General features: G+C 48.2%; 1 protein-coding gene across 4 annotated transcripts in view; it reads right to left on the bottom strand.

Annotated features, from left to right (window-relative positions):
- cfap65 (cilia and flagella associated protein 65) overlaps positions 1-21,424 on the bottom strand; it is a 282,488-nt gene that overhangs the window by 165,641 nt on the left and 95,423 nt on the right. For all 4 annotated transcript variants that reach the window (XM_070875227.1, XM_070875229.1, XM_070875228.1 and 1 more), the window contains 5 exons: positions 20,687-20,824; positions 12,675-12,920; positions 11,392-11,616; positions 7,984-8,142; positions 3,796-3,961 (listed from right to left, as the gene is read on the bottom strand). In XM_070875227.1, coding sequence (XP_070731328.1) covers positions 3,796-3,961; positions 7,984-8,142; positions 11,392-11,616; positions 12,675-12,920; positions 20,687-20,824 — 934 coding nt within the window. The remainder of the gene's footprint in view (positions 1-3,795; positions 3,962-7,983; positions 8,143-11,391; positions 11,617-12,674; positions 12,921-20,686; positions 20,825-21,424) is intronic.

Raw genomic sequence — 21,424 nt, 5'->3', positions numbered from 1 at the left:
ACTCTTTCCGCTGCCTGCGCTTGATTTCTGCATGCTCTCGGCGATGAGATTCGAGATGCTCAGCGCCCTCCCGGATGCACTTTCTCCACTTAGGGCGGTCTTTGACCAGGGACTCCCAGGTGTCGGTGGGGATGTTGCACTTTATCAAGGAGGCTTTGAGGGTGTCCTGGAAACGTTTCCTCTGCCCACCTTTGGCACCAAAGGAAAGTTTCTCTCTATCTACCATGTCAAACTCTTTAATCATCTTAAACACCTCAATGAGATCATATTTGGTGAGTGTAGCATGCTTGGGAGGAACACAGGACTTTGGAGATAGAGTTCCAAAACTCCATACCGTTGGGAGTTTCCTCGTCTCATCTCTGCGTCTGTTGTAGACTCATTGATACAGATTGATTGCTGAGATTATCGTCGTTATCGTGCGACTACCAGGATGGTAGAAGTGGAGCTAGATGGACATCAGTCAATGTTTGTCTAACAATCCCCATCTTCCTATATCACACAGAGTGGAGTGGATTTTTCTGTAATTTGTCATTCAAAGCAACCCACATCACGTGCCATACCTTTTGAGTCGCAGGCACTACTGTGCCAGAATCTCCATCCAGGACTGGAGAAAAACGGCAATTTCTGCTTACGATAATGGCACCTTGCATATACATCATCCGATGTGACAGACCTCCAGGAGTCCTGCTTTTGAACTGGTACAGCTGAGAATATCCATTTGCCCCTATTTTTCCGGGAGTAAAGCGGGCATTTTACATGGAAAGATTTCGGGGCCGAAATTGAGCCCCGCCCCAAACGGGGCGCACCTGACGTTTTGGAATCCATGGGGCGGAGATGCCGGAGATATTCACCTCTTTGGTTTTTTTTTGGCCGGGGTGGTATTCCGGGAGGCGGCTGCGGGGCGGAAGTGCCCGTGCAGGGGGTCGGCCGCCCCGACCAGTCATCAGCGCCGCGCTGACACGTCACAACGTCTCTCCCCTTCAGTTAAAGGGGAGGGCCGCTATGAACTCTGCAGAGTTTTTAGTTCGGTCCATCAGGGAGGGTTTTGACCAGGGCCAGCGGCCTGGCACCCAAGAGGGGATGCCGGGCTGCCTGTTGGTGGCCCGGCCGAACCCATGGGCATAATTGTCGGCCCAAGCTGGCAGTCGGCTGATAAAAATAACACAGAGTCGTCGGCAGCGCAAACTCCCCTTTAAGGGCGGACGTGCCGCCCAGCCACAGACAGCTGCCTGCCGCGAAAAGCTGTCAGTGGCACCGACCGGCGGGGCTATTCTGCGCAGGGGTCGGAAAGTGGGTCACCGCCGGTCAGTAAGAGATCGATGCGTGCATGATGTGGTGGGAATAGGGGCGGTATGGTAATCTGTTCCTGTCGCTTAGAGAAAAAACATAGAAACATAGAAAATAGGTGCAGGAATAGGCCATTCGGCCCTTCGAGCCTACACCACCATTCAATATGATCATGGCTGATCAAATAACTTCAGTACCCCATTCCTGCTTTCTCTCCATACCCCTTGATTTCTTTAGCCTTAAGGGCCACATCTAACTCCCTTTTGAATATATCTAACGAACTGACCTCAACAACTTTCTGTGGTCGAGAATTCCACAGGTTCAAAGTTCTCTGACTGAAGAAGTTTCTCCTCATCTCACTCCTAAATGGTCTACCCCTTATCCTTAGACTGTGACCCCTGGTTCTGGACTTCCCCAACATCGGGAACATTCTTCCTGCATCTAACCTGTCCAATCCCGTTAGAATTTTATATGTTTCTATTAGATCCCCTCTCATTCTTCTAAATTCCAGTGAATATAAGCCTAGTCGATCCAGTCTTTCTTCATATGTCAGTCCTGCCATCCCGGGAATCAGTCTGGTGAACCTTTGCTGCACTCCCTCAATAGCAAGAATGTCCTTCCTCACAGTAGGAGACCAAAACTGTACACAATACTCCAGGTGTGGCCTCACCGAGGCCCTGTACAACTGCAATAAGACCTCCCTGCTCCGATACTCAAATCCTCTCGCTATGAAGGCCAACATGTCATTTGCCTTCTTCACCGTCTGCTGTACCTGCATGCCAACTTTCAATGACTGATGTACCAAGACAACCTGGTCTCGTTGCACCTCCCCTTTTCCTAATCTGTCACCATTCAGATAATATTCTGCCTTCCTGTTTTTGCCACCAAAATGGATAACCTCACATTTATCTACATTATACTGCATCTGCCATGCATTTGCCCACTAACCTACCTGTCCAAGTCACCCTGCAGCCTCTTAGCATCCTCCTCACAGCTCACACTACCACCCAGCTTAGTATCATCTGCAAACTTAGAGATATTACATTCAATTCCTTCGTCTAAATCATTAATGTGTATTGTAAGTAGCTGGGGTCCCAGCACTGAACCGTGCGGTACCCCACTAGTCACTGCCTGCCATTTTGAAAAGGACCCGTTTATTCCTACTCTTTGCTTCCTGTCTGCCACCCAGTTCTCTATCCACGTCAATATATTACCCCTAATACCATGTGCTTTAATTTTGCACACTAATCTCTTGTGAGCGACATTGTCAAATGGTTCTGGACTTCCCCAACATCGAGAACATTCGTCCTGCATCTAACCTGTCCAATCCCATCAGAATTTTATATGTTTCTATGAGATCCCCGGAAACAGTTTGCACCTCAGTCAGCAATATTCGGCAGCTGGGCCCTGAGTGTGGGCAGAGCGCTAAGGGAGGCGTTGCACACCTCTCTTATTGCGCTAGGCCTGCTGAGCATGCGAAAATCTCGAGCTAAACAGCCAGTCTCGGAGAGGCCTGGGGGGGAACGAACTGAAAAAAACCCACCTGTTTATTATGCTGTTATTATTAGCCTTAACTTTCTGCGGCGAGTTTAATGAGCAATTGACTCGAAAATCCAGTATGTTTTTAAAAATAACGGGCAGGTTGAGGAAGTCCGGCCTTTGGGGCAATTTTGGTCTGGTCGGCCCATCCGTCTGCCTCTCCGCTCCATTTCGCGCCTCTTAGAGGTGGTAATGTAGCTCATGGAGGGGGCAATTTCATCCCCTCCCTCTTCCAACTCTGCTCCACCGCGATTAAAGTCCGTTCTTTTCAATCTCAATCCAGCCCTAGTAGCTAAAGCTATATCCCTCTAGTCCTTGCCTAGGTAATGAATAATTTGCCTAATTTAACATACCCATACATTTAGTTTTGCCACTATTTCTTTTCATGGTACTATGGCCATTATCTGTCTCAACTTTCTTGTTTCTCCAAAATGCCAAACACCACCATTGTATACACACTCCTCTCCATTGTGTTGAAATCTTGACTTCTCGTACTCTTTTATTCTCGTTCATTCTTGCTCAGCACCTCTAAACTGCTTACGTCCCTCAATCTCTCCCCTTCCTCCTACTATCTACAGACATTTAGAACTAAAGTTTGGACTCATAGAAATTTACAGCACAAAAGGAGGCTATTTCGGCCCATCGTGTCTGCTCTGGCCGACAAAGAGCTACGCAGCCCAATCCCACTTTCCAGCTCTTGGTCCGTAGCCCTGTAGGTTACAGCACTTCAAGTGCACATCCAAGCACTTTTTAAAAATATGGTGAGGTTTTCTGCCTCTACCACACTTTCAGGCAGTGAGTTCCAGACCCCCACCGCCCTCTGGGTGAAGACATTTCCCCTCGAATCCCCTCTAAACTTCTAACCAGTTACTTTAAATCACAATAGAAAAATGCTTCAGTGTAACCTTTCCAAGGCCTGTTTCTTTTCTATAGTTTCGAATAACTACTATCTCACATCTCGGTACTTACCCATTGGATCGTTCACAACCTCATCAGGGTCACAGGGTCCGGTGATGTCCTGCTTGACACTGAGGACAAAGTTTAAAGCGCATGGCTCATTGTTGAGCAGGGCGAGGTCACCTGATGCAGTATTGCCAATCAGGACGTCTCCCACGTGTATTTGTTCTTTTTCAGTCTATAGGAGAGGTTTAACAGAGCGGTAACCATTACTGATATAACTTGCAACTACAGCACACAACTCATCGACACATTATTCAAAAATATTGTTGGGAAATATTGTGACTGGGGAATGGATGAAGACGTACTTACACCCCACCCATACACCCATGAAAAAGCATTAAAAATATGCCCCACATATTTTAATAATCTAAGGTGAGCAAGGTTAACTTAGAAACATAGAAATTTACAGCGCAGAAGGAGGCTATTTCGGCTCATTGTTTCCGCGCCAGTCGACAAAGAGCCACACGGCCTTCAGTCAGCAGTCCTGAAGGTTACATATAAACCTATGACCAATGAACAATGGCGGACAGGTAAAGAGCATCCGGCCCAACCAGTCCACCCCACACAACTGCGATACCTCGTGTATTGCAACATTTGCACTCCATCAAACCCGCAGACATGCGATTTCCTGGGAGAGACAAAAAAAAGATAAAAATGCAGGCCAATTGGGGAAAAAAATCTGGGAAAATTCCTCTCCGGCCCATCCAAGCGATCGAAACTAGTCCAGGAGATCACTCTGGCCGTATTAGATTCCCTGACGTACTTACCATTATATCTGCGCCAGCCAACAAGAGGTTAGACATAGAAACATAGAAACATAGAAAATAGGTGCAGGAGTAGGCCATTCGGCCCTTCTAGCCTGCACCGCCATTCAATGAGTTCATGGCTGAACATGCAACTTCAGTACCCCATTATCCAGTCTAATCCCACTTACCAGCTCTAGGTCCGTAACCTTGCAAGTTATGACACTTCAACTGCCCATCCAAGCACCTTTTAAATGTGGTGAGGGTTTCTGCCTCTACCACCCTTCCAGGCAGTGAGTTCCAGACCCCCACAACCCTCTGCGTGAAGAAGCTTCCCCTCAAATCCCCCCCTAAACCTTCCATCAACCACCTTAAACTTATGCCCCCTTGTAATTGACCCTTCCACCAAGGGAAAAAGGCCTTTGCTTTCCACTATATCCAGGCCCCTCAAAATGTTATACACCTCAATGAGGTCTCCTCTCAGCCTCCTCTGTTCCAAGGAGAACAAACCCAGCCTATCCAATCTGACCTCATAGCTAAGGTTCTCCATTCCAGGCAGCATCCTCATAAATCTCCTCTGCACCCTCTCCAGTGCAATCACGTCCTTTCTATAATACGGCACGCAGTATTCCAGCTGTGGCCTAACAAGTGTATTATACAATTAAGCATAACCTCCCTGCTCTTGTATTCTATGCCTCGGCCAATAAAGGCAAGCATTCCATATGCCTTCTTAACCACCTTATCCACCCTGGCCTGCTACTTTCAGGGATCTGTGGACAAGCACTCCCAGGTCCCTTTGTTCATCTTCAATTCTCAGTGTCCTACTATTTAATGTGTATACCCTTTCCTTATTAGTCCTCCCCAAGTGCATTACCTCATACTTCTCCGAATTACATTCCATTTGCCACTGTTGTGCCCACCTGACCAGCAGATTGATATCCTCCTGCAGTCCATGACTTTCCTCTTCATTATCAACCACACAGCCAATTTTAGTGTCATCTGCAAACTTCTTAATCATACTCCCTATATTCAAATCTCGATCATTGATGTATACCACAAAAAGCAAGGGGCCCAGTACTGAGCCTTGCGGAACCCCACTGGAAACACCCTTCCAGTCACAAAAACATCCATCAACCATTACCCTTTGCTTCCTACCTCCAAGCCAATTTTGGATCCAACTTGCCACTTTGCCCTGGATCCCCTGGGCTTTTACCTTCGTGACCAGTCTACCATGTGGGACCTTATCAAAAGCTTTGCTAAAGTCCATATATACTACATCATACGCACTCCCTTCATCGACCCTCCTGGTTACCTCCTCGAAAAATTCAATCAGGTTAGTCAAACACGATCTTCCATTTACAAATCCATGCTGACTATCCCTGATTAATCCTTGCCTTTCCAAATGTAGAATTATCCTGTCCTTCAGGATTTTTTTCAATAATTTTCCCACCACTGAGGTTAGGCTGACATGCCTGTAATTACTCGGCTTATCCCTTCATAAACAAAGGTACCACTTTAGCAGTCCTCCAGTCCTCCGGCACCATGCCTGAATCCAAAGAGGACTGGAAAATGATGGTCAAGGCCTCTGCTTTGTCCTCTTTTGCTTTGCTCAACAGCCTGGGATGTATTTTATCCGGTCCTGGGGACGTATCCACTTTCAAAGCTGCTAAACCCTTTAATACCTCCTCTCTCACTATGTTTATTTCATCCAGAATATCACATTCCTCCTCGATAGCAGTATCTGCATTGCCCCTTTCCTTTGTGAAAACAGACGCAAAGTATTCATTAAGAACCGTAGCAACATCTTCTGCCTCCACACACAGATTACCCTCATGGTCTCTCATGGGCCCTGCCCTTTCTTTAGTTATCCTCTTGCTCTCAATATATTTATAGAACATATTTGGGTTTCCTTGATTTTACTTGCCAAGAATTTTTCATGCTCTCTCTTAGCATTCCTAATATCCTTTTTAATTTTACCTCTGAACTTTCTATATTCCTCCAGAGATTCAACAGTATTTAGCCGTCAGTATAAGCTTCCCTTTTTTTCTTTATCCTCCCCTGTAAGTCCCTAGGTATCCAGGTTGCTCTAGAATTGTTATTCCCACTCTTTTTCTTTAACGGCATATGTTTGGCCTGAGCCCTCCGGATCTCCTCCTTGAATGCCTCCCACTGTTCCGACACTGATCAACTTACAAGTAGCTGTTTCCAGCCCACTGTGGCCAAATCACTTCTCAACTTAGCAAAGTTAGCTTTTCCCCAATTTGGGACTTTTATTTCTGGACTATCATTGTCCTTATCCAGAACTACCTTGAATCTGACTGAATTACCATCACTGGCATCCAAGTGCTCTCCCACTGATACTCCTTCAACCTGCCCAGCTTCATTCCCCAAAACTAAATCCAGAACCACCCCCTCCACAGTGGGCTTGTTACATACTGACTAAAAAAGTTCTCTTAAATGCATTTTAAGAATTCTGCACCCTCTTTACCCTTCACACTAGATTTATCCCAATCAATATTTGGATAGTTGAAATCCCCTACTATTATTGCCCTATGGTTGTTGGACTTCACAGAAATTTGCCTACATATTTGCTCTTCTATCTCCCTCCTACTGTTTGGGGGTCTATAATACATGCCCAGCAGTGTGATCGCCCCTCTTTTATTTTTCAGTTCTACCCATATGGCCTCATTTGATGATCTCTCTAACATATCATCCCTCCTCACAGCTGTAATAGTTTCTTTAATCAATACAGCGATGCCCCCCCCCCCGCCTTTTTACCCCCCTCTCTATCCTGTCTAAAAATCCTGTAACTAGGAATATTGAGCTGCCAAACCTGCTCCTCTTTCAACCATGTCTCTGTAATGGCTATAATGTCATACATAAGTACAGAATAATAGAGATACAAGTTGAAAAACATAAATATATTTAAGGGGAAGCTAGATAAACACATGTAGGAGAAAAGAATGGAAGACTATGCTGATAGGGGTGAGATGAAGTAAAGTGGGAGGAGGCTCGTGCTGAACACAGACACCGGCATAGACCAGTTGGGCCGAATGGCCTGTTCGGGTGCTGTACATTCTATGTAATTATATATAGACTGGGTATGAAGGGGACAGTAAATTCAGGTAATATCAACACTTGGAGCAAGACCTATAAACACGTAATGCTTCACGTGGGCTCAATCTTGGATCGGCATGTGTAACCGAGTATTGGCCAGAGTGCTGGTCGAAGTTGCTTGCCTTGAAGCATGAAGAATAGTCTCTTGTACAAGATACCACAGACCCATCAGCGCCAATGGACCTGCTCCCCACCCTCCTCACCCCCAACAAGAATCACCGCTTTCGGGGGAACAGAAGAGAAAATGGAGGGAGAGATGGTTACCATTATAAAACAAAAATAAATGACTTATTACTTATGAATAGGATTTATTAGTCGCTCTCTCCTGTAGTCTCACCGTAATTTTGCCTTTTGATCCTTCACCGATAACCCTGAGGGTGAGGCGGATTTTCTTCCCTTGCTCGGTGCAATGTGGACCTTTCACCCCCCACACGCCAATGTGGGGTTTCAGGAAATACTTCTGTTGTTCTTTCGGGTAGAAAGACCAAGTTTGTGCCTGCAAAGAGCACACAATGCATCACTATGATTCTACGATTGTAACTTGCCGTGTCCGCTCACTTTGGTGGCACTAGTACTGGGAAGGGGACCTGTGCATCTGGAGTGACTCAATTCATTGCAATGGAGGCCAGAACTTTGAACCAGCTTGGGAGCAGAGCCAGAGCTGTTCAGCCCTTGGAACCATGTATAGAATGCGTAATGACCTCATGATTTTATCTTCGGTTCACATTACATTGGCCCCAATGTATCTTGGCCAATGTAATGTATGCACCTGTGAGTAGACACGCAGGTTTGTAGAACTGTTGACCATCCTCGTCTGCCGTCCGGACACACCATGGCGCACCATCTTGCCGTCCAGAGGAGGCGGGGGTCCCCAATGGAGTGCTCTCTATGTGGGAGCCCTCCCTTCATTTATTGTGGACTTGGTCTGGAGGGTGTTGCACGGAGCAGTCCCGTGCAATCGGTTTTTAAATTGGTTCACGAGCTCCCAGGCCGCCTGCAATTTCTGCAGTATGGAAGAGTCCATGTTCCATAATTATGTTGAATGTGTGAGGTTGAAGCCCCTATTCCATTATTTGAAAGGGCTGCGCCTCAAATTCTGGCTGCACTTCAGTCCCACACTCCTGATCTTTGGGCACCCTGTGGGGAGGGAAGCGGGCAGGTCGGAAGGCCTCCTCGTAGGACTGCTCCTGGGCATGACCAAGGGGGCCATCAGCCGGTCCAGGCAGCGGGGTGTCGAGGGGGTCGTTCAGCCCGACTGCCTGCCTCTCTTCCGCGGTTACATCCGAGCCAGTGTCTCCCTGGAGATGGAGCACGCGGTGTCCACCGGTACGCTCGCGGCCTTCCGCGAGAGGTGGGCGCCGGAGGGACTGGAGTTTATCATCACCCCCGGCAACCAAATTTTAATTTGATTTTAATGTCTAAAGTTTAATTTGTTTAAGTTGTTGGTTTTAGTGCCCACCCCACCCCCCCCCTTTTAGCCAGGGGGCACTTGCATAATTTGTGTTTTAGTGCCCTCAAAAAAAAAATTTTTAAAAGGGGGCACTTGAAAATTTTTTGGAGTGTGCCCCCCGCCCGAAATGTTTATTTGTGTCTACAAAAATAGTTGTAGAGGCTGTTGACTATCCTCGTCTGCCATCCGGACACGCCATGGCGCACCATCTTGCCATCCAGAGGAGGCGGGGATCCCCAGTGGAGTGCTCTCTACGCGGGAGTCCTCCCTTCATTTATTGGGGACTTGGCCTGGAGGGTATTGCAGGGGGCAGTCCCATGCAATACGTTTTTAAAGTCGGTTCACGGACTCACAGGCCGCCTGCAATTTCTGAGGTCTGGAAGGGTCCGTGTTCCATATTTATGTTGAATGTGTGAGGTTGCAGCCCCCATTCCATTTTTTGAAGCAGCTGCTCCTCAAATTCTGGCTGCACTTCGGTCCCACGCTCCTGATCTTTGGGCACCCTGTGCGGAGGGGAGCGGACAAATCGGAAGGCCTCTTCGTAGGGCTGCTCCTGGGCATGGCCAAGGTGGCCATTAACCGGTCCAGGCAGCACACGGTGTCCAACGGTACGCTCGCGGCCTTCCGCAAGAGGTGGGCACCGGAGGGATCGGAGTGCATCATCACCCCTGGCAACCAAATTTTAATTTGATCTGTTAATGTCTAAAGTTTAATTTGTTCATTTGTCGATTTTGGTGCCTCGTTAATAAGGGGGCATTTGATTTACAGGTTCAACTAAAAATAGTTGTAGAGCTGTTGAGTTGGGAGTGGCTTAGCCAGTTACGTGATGTTCACAAGACTCAATGAAACCCCAGCCAGTTGGGTTCGGGGGATCCACAATGAGGCAGATGGTTGTGAGCCTGGTGGATGAACTGGTAATGTGTAGTGTGATTGTTAAAAACTTTGCTAATAAACCAACTAGTTTTTAATAGCAATTTGTTGCTATGAATTCTTAAGCAAAGAACCCATGAAGCAAATACATTACAGCCAGTAGGATATGTGGGGGTGAGGGGAGGGGGTGGTCTACATAAGAATATAAGAAATAGGAGCAGGCGTAGGCCATATGGCCCCTTGAGCCTGCTACGCCATTTAATACGATCATGGACTCAGGTCTACTTCCCTGCCCGCTCCCCATAACCCCTTTTTCTCTTATCGGTTAAGAAACTGTTTTAAGGGCACCTTGCCCATATGGCCATTCTAGCTGTAGGAGCCTGGGAGTAGCCGCTGGTAGGTATTCAGCATGGTGAGCATCACAGGTATGGCAGATCCGGTCTTCATCTGACATCCAGACACCTCCATATTCCAGGGAGAGTCAATGGGTAGCAATTGAGAGAGGAATATTTGACTAATTTTTCCCCGCCCATTAGACCAAAAGTACAGTGGTCAATTGGAACACCATTAACAGCTGCCCCAGTAAGAGGACAGATAACTTAGTGCAGACTGGGGATCGAGCATGGGATGCTCCTGAAATGAGCTTCTGGCCACAAACGCGGCACAACTAAAACCGCCTATTTCCACCTCCGCAACATTGCCCACCTCCGTTCCTTGCCTCAGCTCATCTGATGCTGAAACCTTCATCCGTGCCTTTGTTACCTCTAGACTTGACTGTTCCAACGCACTCCTGGCTGGCCTCCCACATTCTATCCTATGTAAACTAGAGGTGATCCAAAACTTGGCAGCCCGTGTCCTAACACGCACCAAGTCCCGCTCACCCATCACCCCTATGATCGTTGACCTACATTGGCACTCAGTTAAGCAATGCCTCGATTTCAAAATTCTCTTTACAAATCCCTCCATGGCCTCGCCCCTCCCTATCTCTGTAATCTCTTTCAGCTTCACAACCTCATGAGATGTCTGCACTCCTCAAATTCTACCCGCTTGAGCATCCCTGATTATAACTTCACAACCATCGGTGGCCGTGCCTTCAGCTGTTTGGGCCCCAAGCTCGGGAACTCCCTCCCTAAACCTCTCCCCCTCTCTTTCCTCCTTTAAGACGCTTCTTAAAACCTACCTCTTTAACCAAGCTTTTGGCCATCTGCCGTCATTTCTTCATATGTGTCAAATGTATTTGTTTTGTCTTATAACACTGCTGTGAAGCACCTTGGGACGTTTTATTACATTAAAGGTGCTATATAAATACAAGTTGTTGTTGTTGCTGTTCCAAGCTGTGTAGGTTAGTGCCTCAGCACACACTGCATTTACTCACTCTGCTCCTCTATTCTTGGTTTAAACAGCAGAAATAGATCTGTAACTCACCAGTGATTCGTTGGCCTGGATGACCCCAAAGGTTGGTTCGACAGACAGGACACTGGAGTCAGTTGCTGATATCTTCCACTGAAAGTACAGCGCCATCCGCGATATGTTCTTAATGAGGTAGGGTCGCTCTGTTAAGGTGCCTACGCACGTCGGCTTAAAGTGCAGGTACCCATTTTCATCCAGAGAAATTAGCGGCTTTTCTACAGAGGAGTAAAACCTCATCTCCTAAATAGCCAAGGAAAAGAAAATGAGTTCGGATGAGTTTCACTCCTCTCTATGCCAAACAAAGGTCCTTCGTAACTGTAGACATGAATGTCAGCTGAGCCGAGTGATAGCATTTCAGCCTCCATGTCAAAAAGTTTGCATTCCAGCCCGACTCCAGGGACTTGAGCAGTGCCCCGCCGGTGTGCAACGCCCCTGAATTTTGACTTCAGCCCGACCCATACGCTGCGAAGCACACCCCGCAGTGAACGCCTGGGAAATCAGGCGTTCTAACAATACCGACTGCAGAGAGGTAAGTAATGGACTCCGAAGATAAGTGTGATTGTTTTATCCTTTCATTTCTTTTTGCGATTTATGTTGTGGTGGCATGGGCAATGTTTTAAGAATGTTTTTGTGGAGGGTTTTTTTGCAGGAGGTGGAGGGGCTTTCTCGGAGCACTCCCGGCCTAGCTCTTTAACTCGGAATCTTCCCATGCTAACGCCCAAGAGAGGTATACAACGCCTCCCTTAGCGCTGCGCCCCCTGACTCAGGGCTGTTTTGACTGTAATGTACTGATGAATGACTCCACGAGGCAATGTGTTGTACTCAAACTGTAGTGACCTTGGTCCTTTATTCGCAACTCCAGAGTGAGGCACAAGCATGATGGGCAGCCTTTTATACTGGGCCCTGCACACCTATGCAGGTGACCGTCAGGTCTCCCACCGCAGTGCCCTCTGGTGGACAGCCTCTGCCACAGGGGCAGGAAACCCCGGTCTCCACCAGTTGCACCCTCTAGTGGTGCCAGCATAGTATATACACAGTGTAAACCTTATTGACAGTACATCAGGTAACAAGTCTCCATCTTATGCAACTATACAGTAACTACACAGACAGTATATCTATAGTCTGCATATATAACAAGAGCTAAGCTGCCCAATTTTAATTACTGAGGCACAAACTGTTCCTGGGCGCTAACTTTACCGCCCCGCCGCCATTACCACCCCGAAATCATCAAAGCCGGAAATCCAGCCCTCAAAATTGTACACGGTGCTCCAAATCTAAGTAAGATTTCTTGTTGGTACCTGATTGAACTTCGCTGAGGCGTTCAGACGTAGCAGCAGTGTGTCTTTGGTGAGGCTCTCATTCTGGGGGGTTGCTTTCAGACACAATATCTGATGGGCTTGTGGGAGCACGAAACCCACGGACGGTTTGATTCTGATGGCGCTTTCACTCTGCGAATCCAGAGAAAAGGTGATGAGCATGTCCCCTGTATTCTTCAGCAGCAGCGTCCTGCACGTCGTTCCTTTCTCATTCACCGCTGGCAACAACTGCAGGAAGCAAATTGAAATCGATCAGAAATCTCAAGCACATTACAAATCATAAAATATTCGTGCAGCATTTATTTAACTAGCAGCATGCTAACTTCATTAGCACAGCTCCAGCATTGTGAAGTTAAATTGGTCACGCAAAGAACAACCCCAGCATCGAAGCACTGACCACGCTCAATCAGCTCCGGTGGACGGGCCACATTGTCCACATGCCCGATGCTAGACTATCGAAACAAGCGCTCTACTCCGAACTCTGTCACGGCAAGCAAGTTCCAGGTAGGCAGAGAAAACGCTTCACAGACACCCTCGAAGCCTCCTTGAAAAAATGTAACACCCCCACCGACTCTTGGGAATCCCTGGCCTAAGACCGCTCAAAGTGGAGGAGAAGCATCCGAGAAGGCGCCAAACAATTCGAGTCTCTTCATCGGGAGCACGCGGAAGCCAAGTACAAATAGCGGAAGGAGCGTACGACCAATCAAGCACCTCTCACCCGTCCCTCCAAACGGGTGGGAGGTGCTTGATTTGTCGTGCCCCACCTGTGACGGAGTCTGTAGGTCCCGCATTGGTCTCATCAGTCACCTTCGAACTCATATTAGTGCAGCAGGAGAGGCGGCAAGCAGCAGAGGAGCGACGAGGTCGGGGCGAAGGAACGACAAAAGATTCCAACGCGACGTGATCGGGGCCCAGGAGAGGCGTGAGTTCGGGGCCCAGAAGAGGCATGGGCCCAGGGACAGCACGGGCCAGCCCACACTGCAATGTGTGCGTGCCCTAGGTCCGTGCAGCAGAGCTGGTCTCCAGTGGTCTTGGTTAATCCTTACCACTGGACCAAGACTTAGCTCTGTCAAGCCCGTGTGGTGGCTGGTGTGCAATGGCCACCACATGTTAAAAAAATCCCGCACAGACATCTTCCACCCTTCAATGTGTAGCTCGGGACCGAGAATATCAGGTGCTTCATTGAAACACCTGTGAACTCATCCCTTTTTGGTGTGGAAGCAAGTCATCCTCGACTCTCGGAAAATGCCTAAGAAGAAGAGAAGATATTTATGTGGTGCCTTTCACATAACCAGTGCCCCAAGTTATGGTACGGTTGCTTAGTGGTTATGGTAGTGGACTAGTAAACCAGAAAACATGAGTTCAAATCAGAGGGTTGTAAATCTGTGGAATTCGCTGCCTCAGAGAGCTGCGGAAGCCGGAACATTGAATAAATTTAAGACAGAGATAGATAGTTTCTTAACCGATAAGGGATCAAGGGGTTATGGGGACCGGGCAGCGAGTCCATGATCGGATCAGCCATGATCGTATTAAATGGCGGAGCAGGGACGAGGAGACATATGGCCTACTCCTGCTCCTATTTCTTATGTTCTTAAGTTCTCACAAGTGGATAGGAAGGAACTATTTCCCTGAGCAAAGGGGTCAACATCCAAGGGCATAGATTTAAAGTAATTGGTAGAAGGTTTAGAGGGGATTTGAGGGGAAATTTCTTCACCCAGAGGGTGGTGGGGGTCTGGGGGAAAATAGAGTACGAGAAGAAGCTTGCCGGTAACATAAAAACTGACTGTAAAAGCTTCTATAGCTATGTGAAGAGAAAAAGATTAGTGAAGACAAACATAGGTCCCTTGCAGTCGGATTCAGGTGAATTTATAAAGGGGAACAAAGAAATGGCAGACCAATTGAACAAATATTTTGGTTCTGTCTTCACGAAGGAAGACACAAATAACTTTCCGGAAATACTAGGGGACCGAGGGTCTAGTGAGAAGGAGGAACTGAAGGATATCCTTATTGGGCGGGAAATTGTGTTAGGGAAATTGATGGATTGAAGGCCGATAAATCCCCGAAGCCTGAAAGTAGCTAATGTAACACCACTTTTTAAAAAAGGAGGGAGAGAGAAAACGGGTAATTATAGACCGGTTAGCCTGACATCAGTAGTGGGGAAAATGTTGGAATCTATTATTAAGGATGAAATAGCAGCGCATTTGGAAAGCAGTGACAGGATAGGTCCAAATCAGCATGGATTTATGAAGGGGAAATCATGCTTGACAAATCTTCTGGAATTTTTTGAGAATGTAACTAGTAGAGTGGACAAGGGAGAACCAGTGGATGTGGTGTATTTGGACTTTCAAAAGGCTTTTGACAAGGTCCCAAACAAGAGATTGGTGTGCAAAATCAAAGCACATGGTATTGGGGGTAATATACTGATGTGGATAGAGAATGGTTGGCAGACAGGAAGCAGAAAGTCGGGATAAACGGGTCCTTTTCAGAATGGCAGGCAGTGCCGCAGGGCTCAGTGCTGGGACCCCAGCTCTTTACAATATATATCAATGATTTGGATGAAGGAATTGAGTGTAATATCTCCAAGTTTGCAGATGACTCTAAACTGGGTGGCGGTGTGAGCTGTAAGGGGCACACTCGGAGGCTGCAGGGTGACTTGGATAGGTTAGGTGAGTGGGCAAATGCAGGACAGATGCAGTATAATGTGGATAAATGTGAGGTTATCCACTTTGGGGGCAAAAACACGAAGACAAAATATTATCTGAATGGCAGCAGATTAGGAAAAGTGGAGGTGCAATGAGACCTGGGTGTCATGGTTCATCAGTCTTTGAAAGTGGGCATACAGGTACAGACGGTGAAGAAGGCAAATGACATGTTGGCCTTCACAGCTAGGGGATTTGAGTATAGGAGCAGGGAGGTCTGACTGCAGTTGTGCAGGGCCTTTGTGAGGCCTCACCTGGAATATTGTGTTCAGTTTTGGTCTCCTAATCTGAGGAAGGACGTTCTTGCTATTGAGGGAGTGCAGCGAAGGTTCACCAGACTGATTCCCGGGATGGCAGGACTGACATATGAGGAGAGACTGGATCAACTGGGCCTTTATACATTGGAGTTTAGAAGGATGAGAGGGGATCTCATCGAAACATATAGGATTCTGACAGGACGGGACAGGTTAGAAATATACGGGACAGGGCAGGGTAGAATGTTCCCGATGTTGGGGATGTCCAGAACCAGGGGGCACAGTCTTAGGATAATGGGTAGGCCATTTAGGACTGAGATGAGGAGAAACTTCTTCACTCAGAGAATTGTTAACCTGTGGAATTTTCTGCCGCAGAGAGTTGTTAATGCCAGTTCATTGGATATATTCAAGAGGGAGTTAGATATGGCCCTTATGGTTCAGGGGATCAAAGGGGTATGGAGAGAAAGCAGGAAAGGGGTACTGAGGGAATGATCAGCCATGATCTTATTGAATGGCGGTGCAGGCTCGGTGTTTCTATGTTTCTATGAACTCACTGCCTGAAAGGGTGGTAGAGACAGAAGCCCTTACCACATTTAAAAAGTATGAGGAGAAACTTCTTCACCCAGAGAGTGGTGAACCTGTGGAATTCTCTACCACAGAAAGTTGTTGAGGCCAATTCACTAAATATATTCAAAAAGGAGTTAGATGTAGTCCTTACTACTAGGGGGATCAAGGGGTATGGCGAGAAAGCAGGAATGGGGTACTGAAGTTGCATGTTCAGCCATGAACTCATTGAATAGCGGTGCAGGCTCGAAGGGCTGAATGGCCTACTCCTGCACCTATTTTCTATGTTTCTATGTTTCTACTTGGATGTGCACTTGAAGTGCCGTAACCAAAGGACTACGGACCAAGAGCTGGAAAGTGGGATTTGGCTGGATAGCTCTTTGTCGACCGGCGGCGACACGATGGGACGACATGGCCTCCTGCTGTGCTATAAATTTCCATGATTCTATGAATATACTTCCACCACCGTTTCCAAAAGTGTATTCCAGATCTTAACAACTCGCTGCATACAAAGAATTCTCCTTATCTCCCCCATCTGGTTGTTTTGCCAATTACCTCTGGTTACTGGCCTTCCTGCCACTGGAAACAGTTTCTCCTTATTTACTCTATGAACACCTCTATTAAATCTCCCCTTCAACATCTTGGCTCCAAGGAGAACAATCCAAACTGCATTTGAGGGAAAGCTAGTTAAGTACATGAGGGAGAAAGGAATAGGAGGATATGCTGATAGGCTTAGGTGAAGTAGGGTGTGAGGAGGGTCGTGTGGATTATAAACACCAGCATAGACCTGTTGGGTCGAATGGCCTGTTCCTGTGCTGTAAAATTCTACATAATTCTATGTAATCCCAGCTTCTACAGTTTTTCCACTTAACTGAAGTCCCTCATCCCTGGTACCATCCAGTAAATCTTCACTACACCGTCTCCCAAAGTCTTGACTGCGCAATCTTTATTTGCATTCATTAAACAAAGTAATTATCTGCACAAAAATTTTTGTGTCCTTCTGTGTATGCGCATTGTAGACTCCGCCCTTTTTGTGCATGCGCACTCGATCTGGTTGCGCATGCGCAGTACAATATATGAGGAAGCCGGAAGTAGGACCGAACCACAATGCCGCTCGGGCCTGAGCCTGCTACTGCGGCTTTGGGTTATCTCCAAGACTTTTGCCCAGAATATCGCTGTGATTATCAACACCAACATTTGCGCGGCCTTCTGAGAGAGGAAATCGGAGGTGGGAGAGAGACTGGAGGGCAGGAGAGAGCGAGAGAGAGACTTGGGGGTGGGGAGGGAGGGGGAAGAGAGAGAGACTGGGGCAGAGAGAGATACTGAGAGACTGGGGAGAGAGAGGGCGGGGGGGAGAGGGAGACCGTGGGTGCGAGAAAGAGAGTGGGGCAGAGAGAGAGAGAGTGGGACAGAGAGGGAGAGTGGGACAGCGAGAGAGAGAGAGGGACAGAGAGAGAGAGTGGGACAGAGAGAGAGTGGGACAGAGAGAGGGAGTGGGACAGAGAGAGTGGGATAGAGAGAGAGAGAGGGAGAGAGAGAGAGGGAGCGAGAGAGTGGGGGGGGGAGCGAGAGAGAGAGAGAGACTGGGGGAGCGGGAGAGAAAGATTGGGGAGAGGGAGAGAGAAAGATTGGGGGAGAGGGAGAGAGAAAGTTTGGGGGAGAGGGAGAGAGAGATTGGGGGAGAGGAGAGAGAAAGATTGGGGGCGAGGGAGCGAGAAAGATTGGGGGAGAGAGCGAGACTGGGGGGAGAGAACGAGACCGGGGGGGAGAGTGAGTGTGTGGGGGGGAGAGAGAGAGTGGGGGAGAGAGAGAGAGAGAGAGAGAGAGTGGGGGAGAGAGAGAGAGTGGGGGAGAGAGAGAAAGTGGGGGAGAGAGAGAGTGGGGGGGGAGGGAGAGAGAGAATGGGGGGGTGGGGAGAGAGAGAGAGAGAGACTGGGGGAGAGAGAGTGGGGGAGAGAGACAGAGATAGAGTGGGGGAGAGAGAGGCAGAGAGAGAGCGAGAGGGGATCAGAGAGAGGGGATCGGAGAGAAGAATGTGAGAACTCAGGGAGAGGAGGTCAGGAACTCGGTGTGGAGGGTGGGGGGGTGGTTAAGAGCACGGAGAACAGTGGGGATGGGGGAAAGAATGTGATCGAGGTCTAAAGCGGGTGTTTGAGAGCGAGAATGTAATCCAGATGTTCGGACGGATCACGTTCTTCCAGCCCCACCCTTTTTACATCCGCAACACATTCTCCCTCTCCCCCTACACCTGGTTGATTTCTCGGAAAGCTCACTGCGTGCGTGGCAAATTACATCATTGGACTGGACGAAATCCGGAAGTCACGACAATGTCACTATTCACTTCATACCCAATAAACCTGCTCCAAGTCCGTGACCCACAAATAATGCCCCAGGGGCAGGGGTGGGGATAAGGTCGGGAACTTGTTTGACGGGTGGGAGGGCGGGGGGGGGGCGGGGCGGGCAGAAGAGAGAAGGTCAGAACTCGGTGGTTTGACGGGTAGTCGGTGGGGGAAGGTCAGGAACTTGGGCAGGGGGAAGAGGACAGGAATTTGGGTGGGAGGTTGGAGGAGGTTAGGAACTTGGGCCCAGTGGTGGTGGCGGGGGCGGGGGGGGCGGAGGTCAGGGACTTGGGCGGGATGAGAATGTCAGAAACTTTGGGGGGAGGTCAGAAACTTGGGCGGTTGAGGCGGGGGGCGGGGGGGAGGGGGTTGGGGGCAGAAACTTGTTTTGGGGGGTGGGAGAAGGTCTTAACCTGTGAGAGTGAGCCCTGTCTGTTCCAAGTGAGCTCTGTTCTGTCTGGAGTCGGCAGTCAGAATGGCTCGAATTACACTTTGCAAAGTCACTGATTGTGTCGGCAGGTCAGTTCTAATTACACATTCCAGAGAAACTGCTAGGTGCGTCTTGTCCTCCAAGGGGACCAAGCAGCAATCAGATCATGTGATCAAGGGGACTTAATCAGAGCTTTAAGTATTGAAAGCTAACGCGTCCTTTATTAAAGGTACCAATAAGAAGCGAATAATTATTTGGGGAAATAGTTTTCTTCCCTTTGAAATGGTCAGATTGATGCATTGCAGCACCATTAACTTTTAAGAAAAAGAAAGTCTTGCATTTATATAGCGCCTCTCGTGCCCTTTGGATGCCTCAAAGTGCTTTACGCCCAATTAAGCACTTTTTGGAGTTGTAATGTGGGAAACGCGGCAGCCAACTTGTTCACAGCAAGCTCCCACAAAAAGCAATGTGATAATGACCAGATAATCTGCTTTAGTGATGTTGACTGAGGAATATATACCGGGTAGAACTCCCCTGCTCAGCTTAGGAATAGAACCACGGGATCTTTTATGTGCAGTTGAGAGGTTAGACAGGCCCTCGGTTTAAGATCCCACTGAAAGATGGCACCATCGACAGCACAGCGCTCCCTCAGTACTGCACTGGGAGTGTCAGCCGAGATTTTGTGCTCAAGTCTCTGGAGTGGGGCCTGGAGCTACAACCTTCTGACAAAGAGGTGAGTGTGTTACCAACTGCTCCACGCTGACACTATAATTACTACAGCAAATAAAAATTCATGTCGACAAGTATAGGGCTGTTTCAGCTTCTGCTTAGAGAGGAAGTGGGAGTGCAGGAATTTAGATCGAGTCACAGTGGAACAAGCTAAATTAGCTAAGGAAACGTTTTTCGCAATCCTAGATTCCCTTCTTGTTCAATTTTGGACAAATACGTCTCCTCATGCTTCTCCTGAAAGTACCAACTTTCCGCTGGAAATGGTCCCACCGGAGCGATTGCCCCCCTTTTGAAGGGCCGGTATCCAACCCCCATCATAATCATCATCATAGGCAGTCCCTCGGAATCGAGGAAGACTTGCTTCCACTCTTAAAATGAGTCCTTAGGTGGCTGAACAGTCCAATACAAGAGCCACAGTCCCTGTCACAGGTGGGACAAATAGTCGTTGAGGGTAAGGGAGGGTGGGACAGGTTTGATGCACGCTCTTTCCGCTGCCTGCGCTTGATTTCTGCATGCTCTCGGCGACGAGACTCGAGGTGCTCAGCGCCCTCCCGGATGCACTCCCTCCACTTAGGGCGGTCTTTGGCCAGGGACTCCCAGGTGTCGGTGGGGATGTTGCACTTTATCAGGGAGGCTTTGAGGGTGTCCTTGTAACGTTTCCTCTGTCCACCTTTGGCTCGTTTGCCGTGAAGGAGTTCCGAGTAGAGCGCTTGCCTTGGGAATCTCGTGTCTGGCATGCGGACAATGTGGCCCACCCAGCAGAGCTGATCAAATGTGGTCAGTGCTTCAATGCTGGGGAAGTTGGCCTGGTCGAGGATGCTAACGTTGGTGTGTCTGTCCTCCCAGGGGATTTGTAGGATCTTGCGGAGACATCGTTGGTGGTATTTCTCCAGCGACTTGAGGTGTCTGCATCACCAAGTTCCAATTTTCTCTCTATCCAATCCCCCCCACCTTGAGGATTGACAGTCTTGTTACTCACCACTTCGGGAGAGTCGAGGATGAACTTGGGAACGAAGTGCTCGTGCCCTGGCCTGAACGTGTGCGCCTGCACGCTTAATGTGAGGCACCATGGTGGGCAGACCATGTTGTCGTCCACTAAACGGTGATCACGCATGACCTGCAAACAAAAGCAACAATATGAGGATTTTAAAAATCCAATCTGTTCAGCACATGGCCAGTCATTTGATTAGCTGTTTTTGGGGACTCTGCACTCGACAACATAACAACAACAATAGGACACTAACAATATTCCAACAATGGATAGTCAAGGGGCTGTAGGGGGGGGGGAGGAACTTAACACAATCACAATCACTAAGGAGGTAGTACTCAGTAAGATAATGAGACGAAAGGCAGATAAATCCCCTGGACCTGATGGTTTGCATCCTAGGGTCTTAAGAGAAGTAGCGGCAGGGATTGTGGATGCATTGGTTGTAATTTACCAAAATTCTCTGGATTCTGGGGAAGTCCCAGCAGATTGGAAAACTGCAAATGTAACGGCCCTATTTAAAAAAGGAGCCAGACAAAAAGCAGGAAACTATAGACCAGTTAGCCTAACAGATGTGATTGGGAAAATGTTGGAGTCCATTATTAAAGAAGCAGTAGCAGGATATTTGGAAAAACAATATTCGGTCAGGCAGAGTGGGCATGGATTTATGAAGGGGAAGTCATGTTTGACAAATTTGCTGGAGTTTATTGAGGATGCTTCAGAGAGCTGTGG

Source organism: Pristiophorus japonicus, chromosome 3, assembly GCF_044704955.1.
Source record: "Pristiophorus japonicus isolate sPriJap1 chromosome 3, sPriJap1.hap1, whole genome shotgun sequence".
Lineage (NCBI taxonomy): Eukaryota > Metazoa > Chordata > Chondrichthyes > Pristiophoridae > Pristiophorus > Pristiophorus japonicus.
The sequence above is the reverse complement of the archived record's forward strand: the minus strand, read 5'-3'. Positions and strand labels throughout refer to the sequence as shown.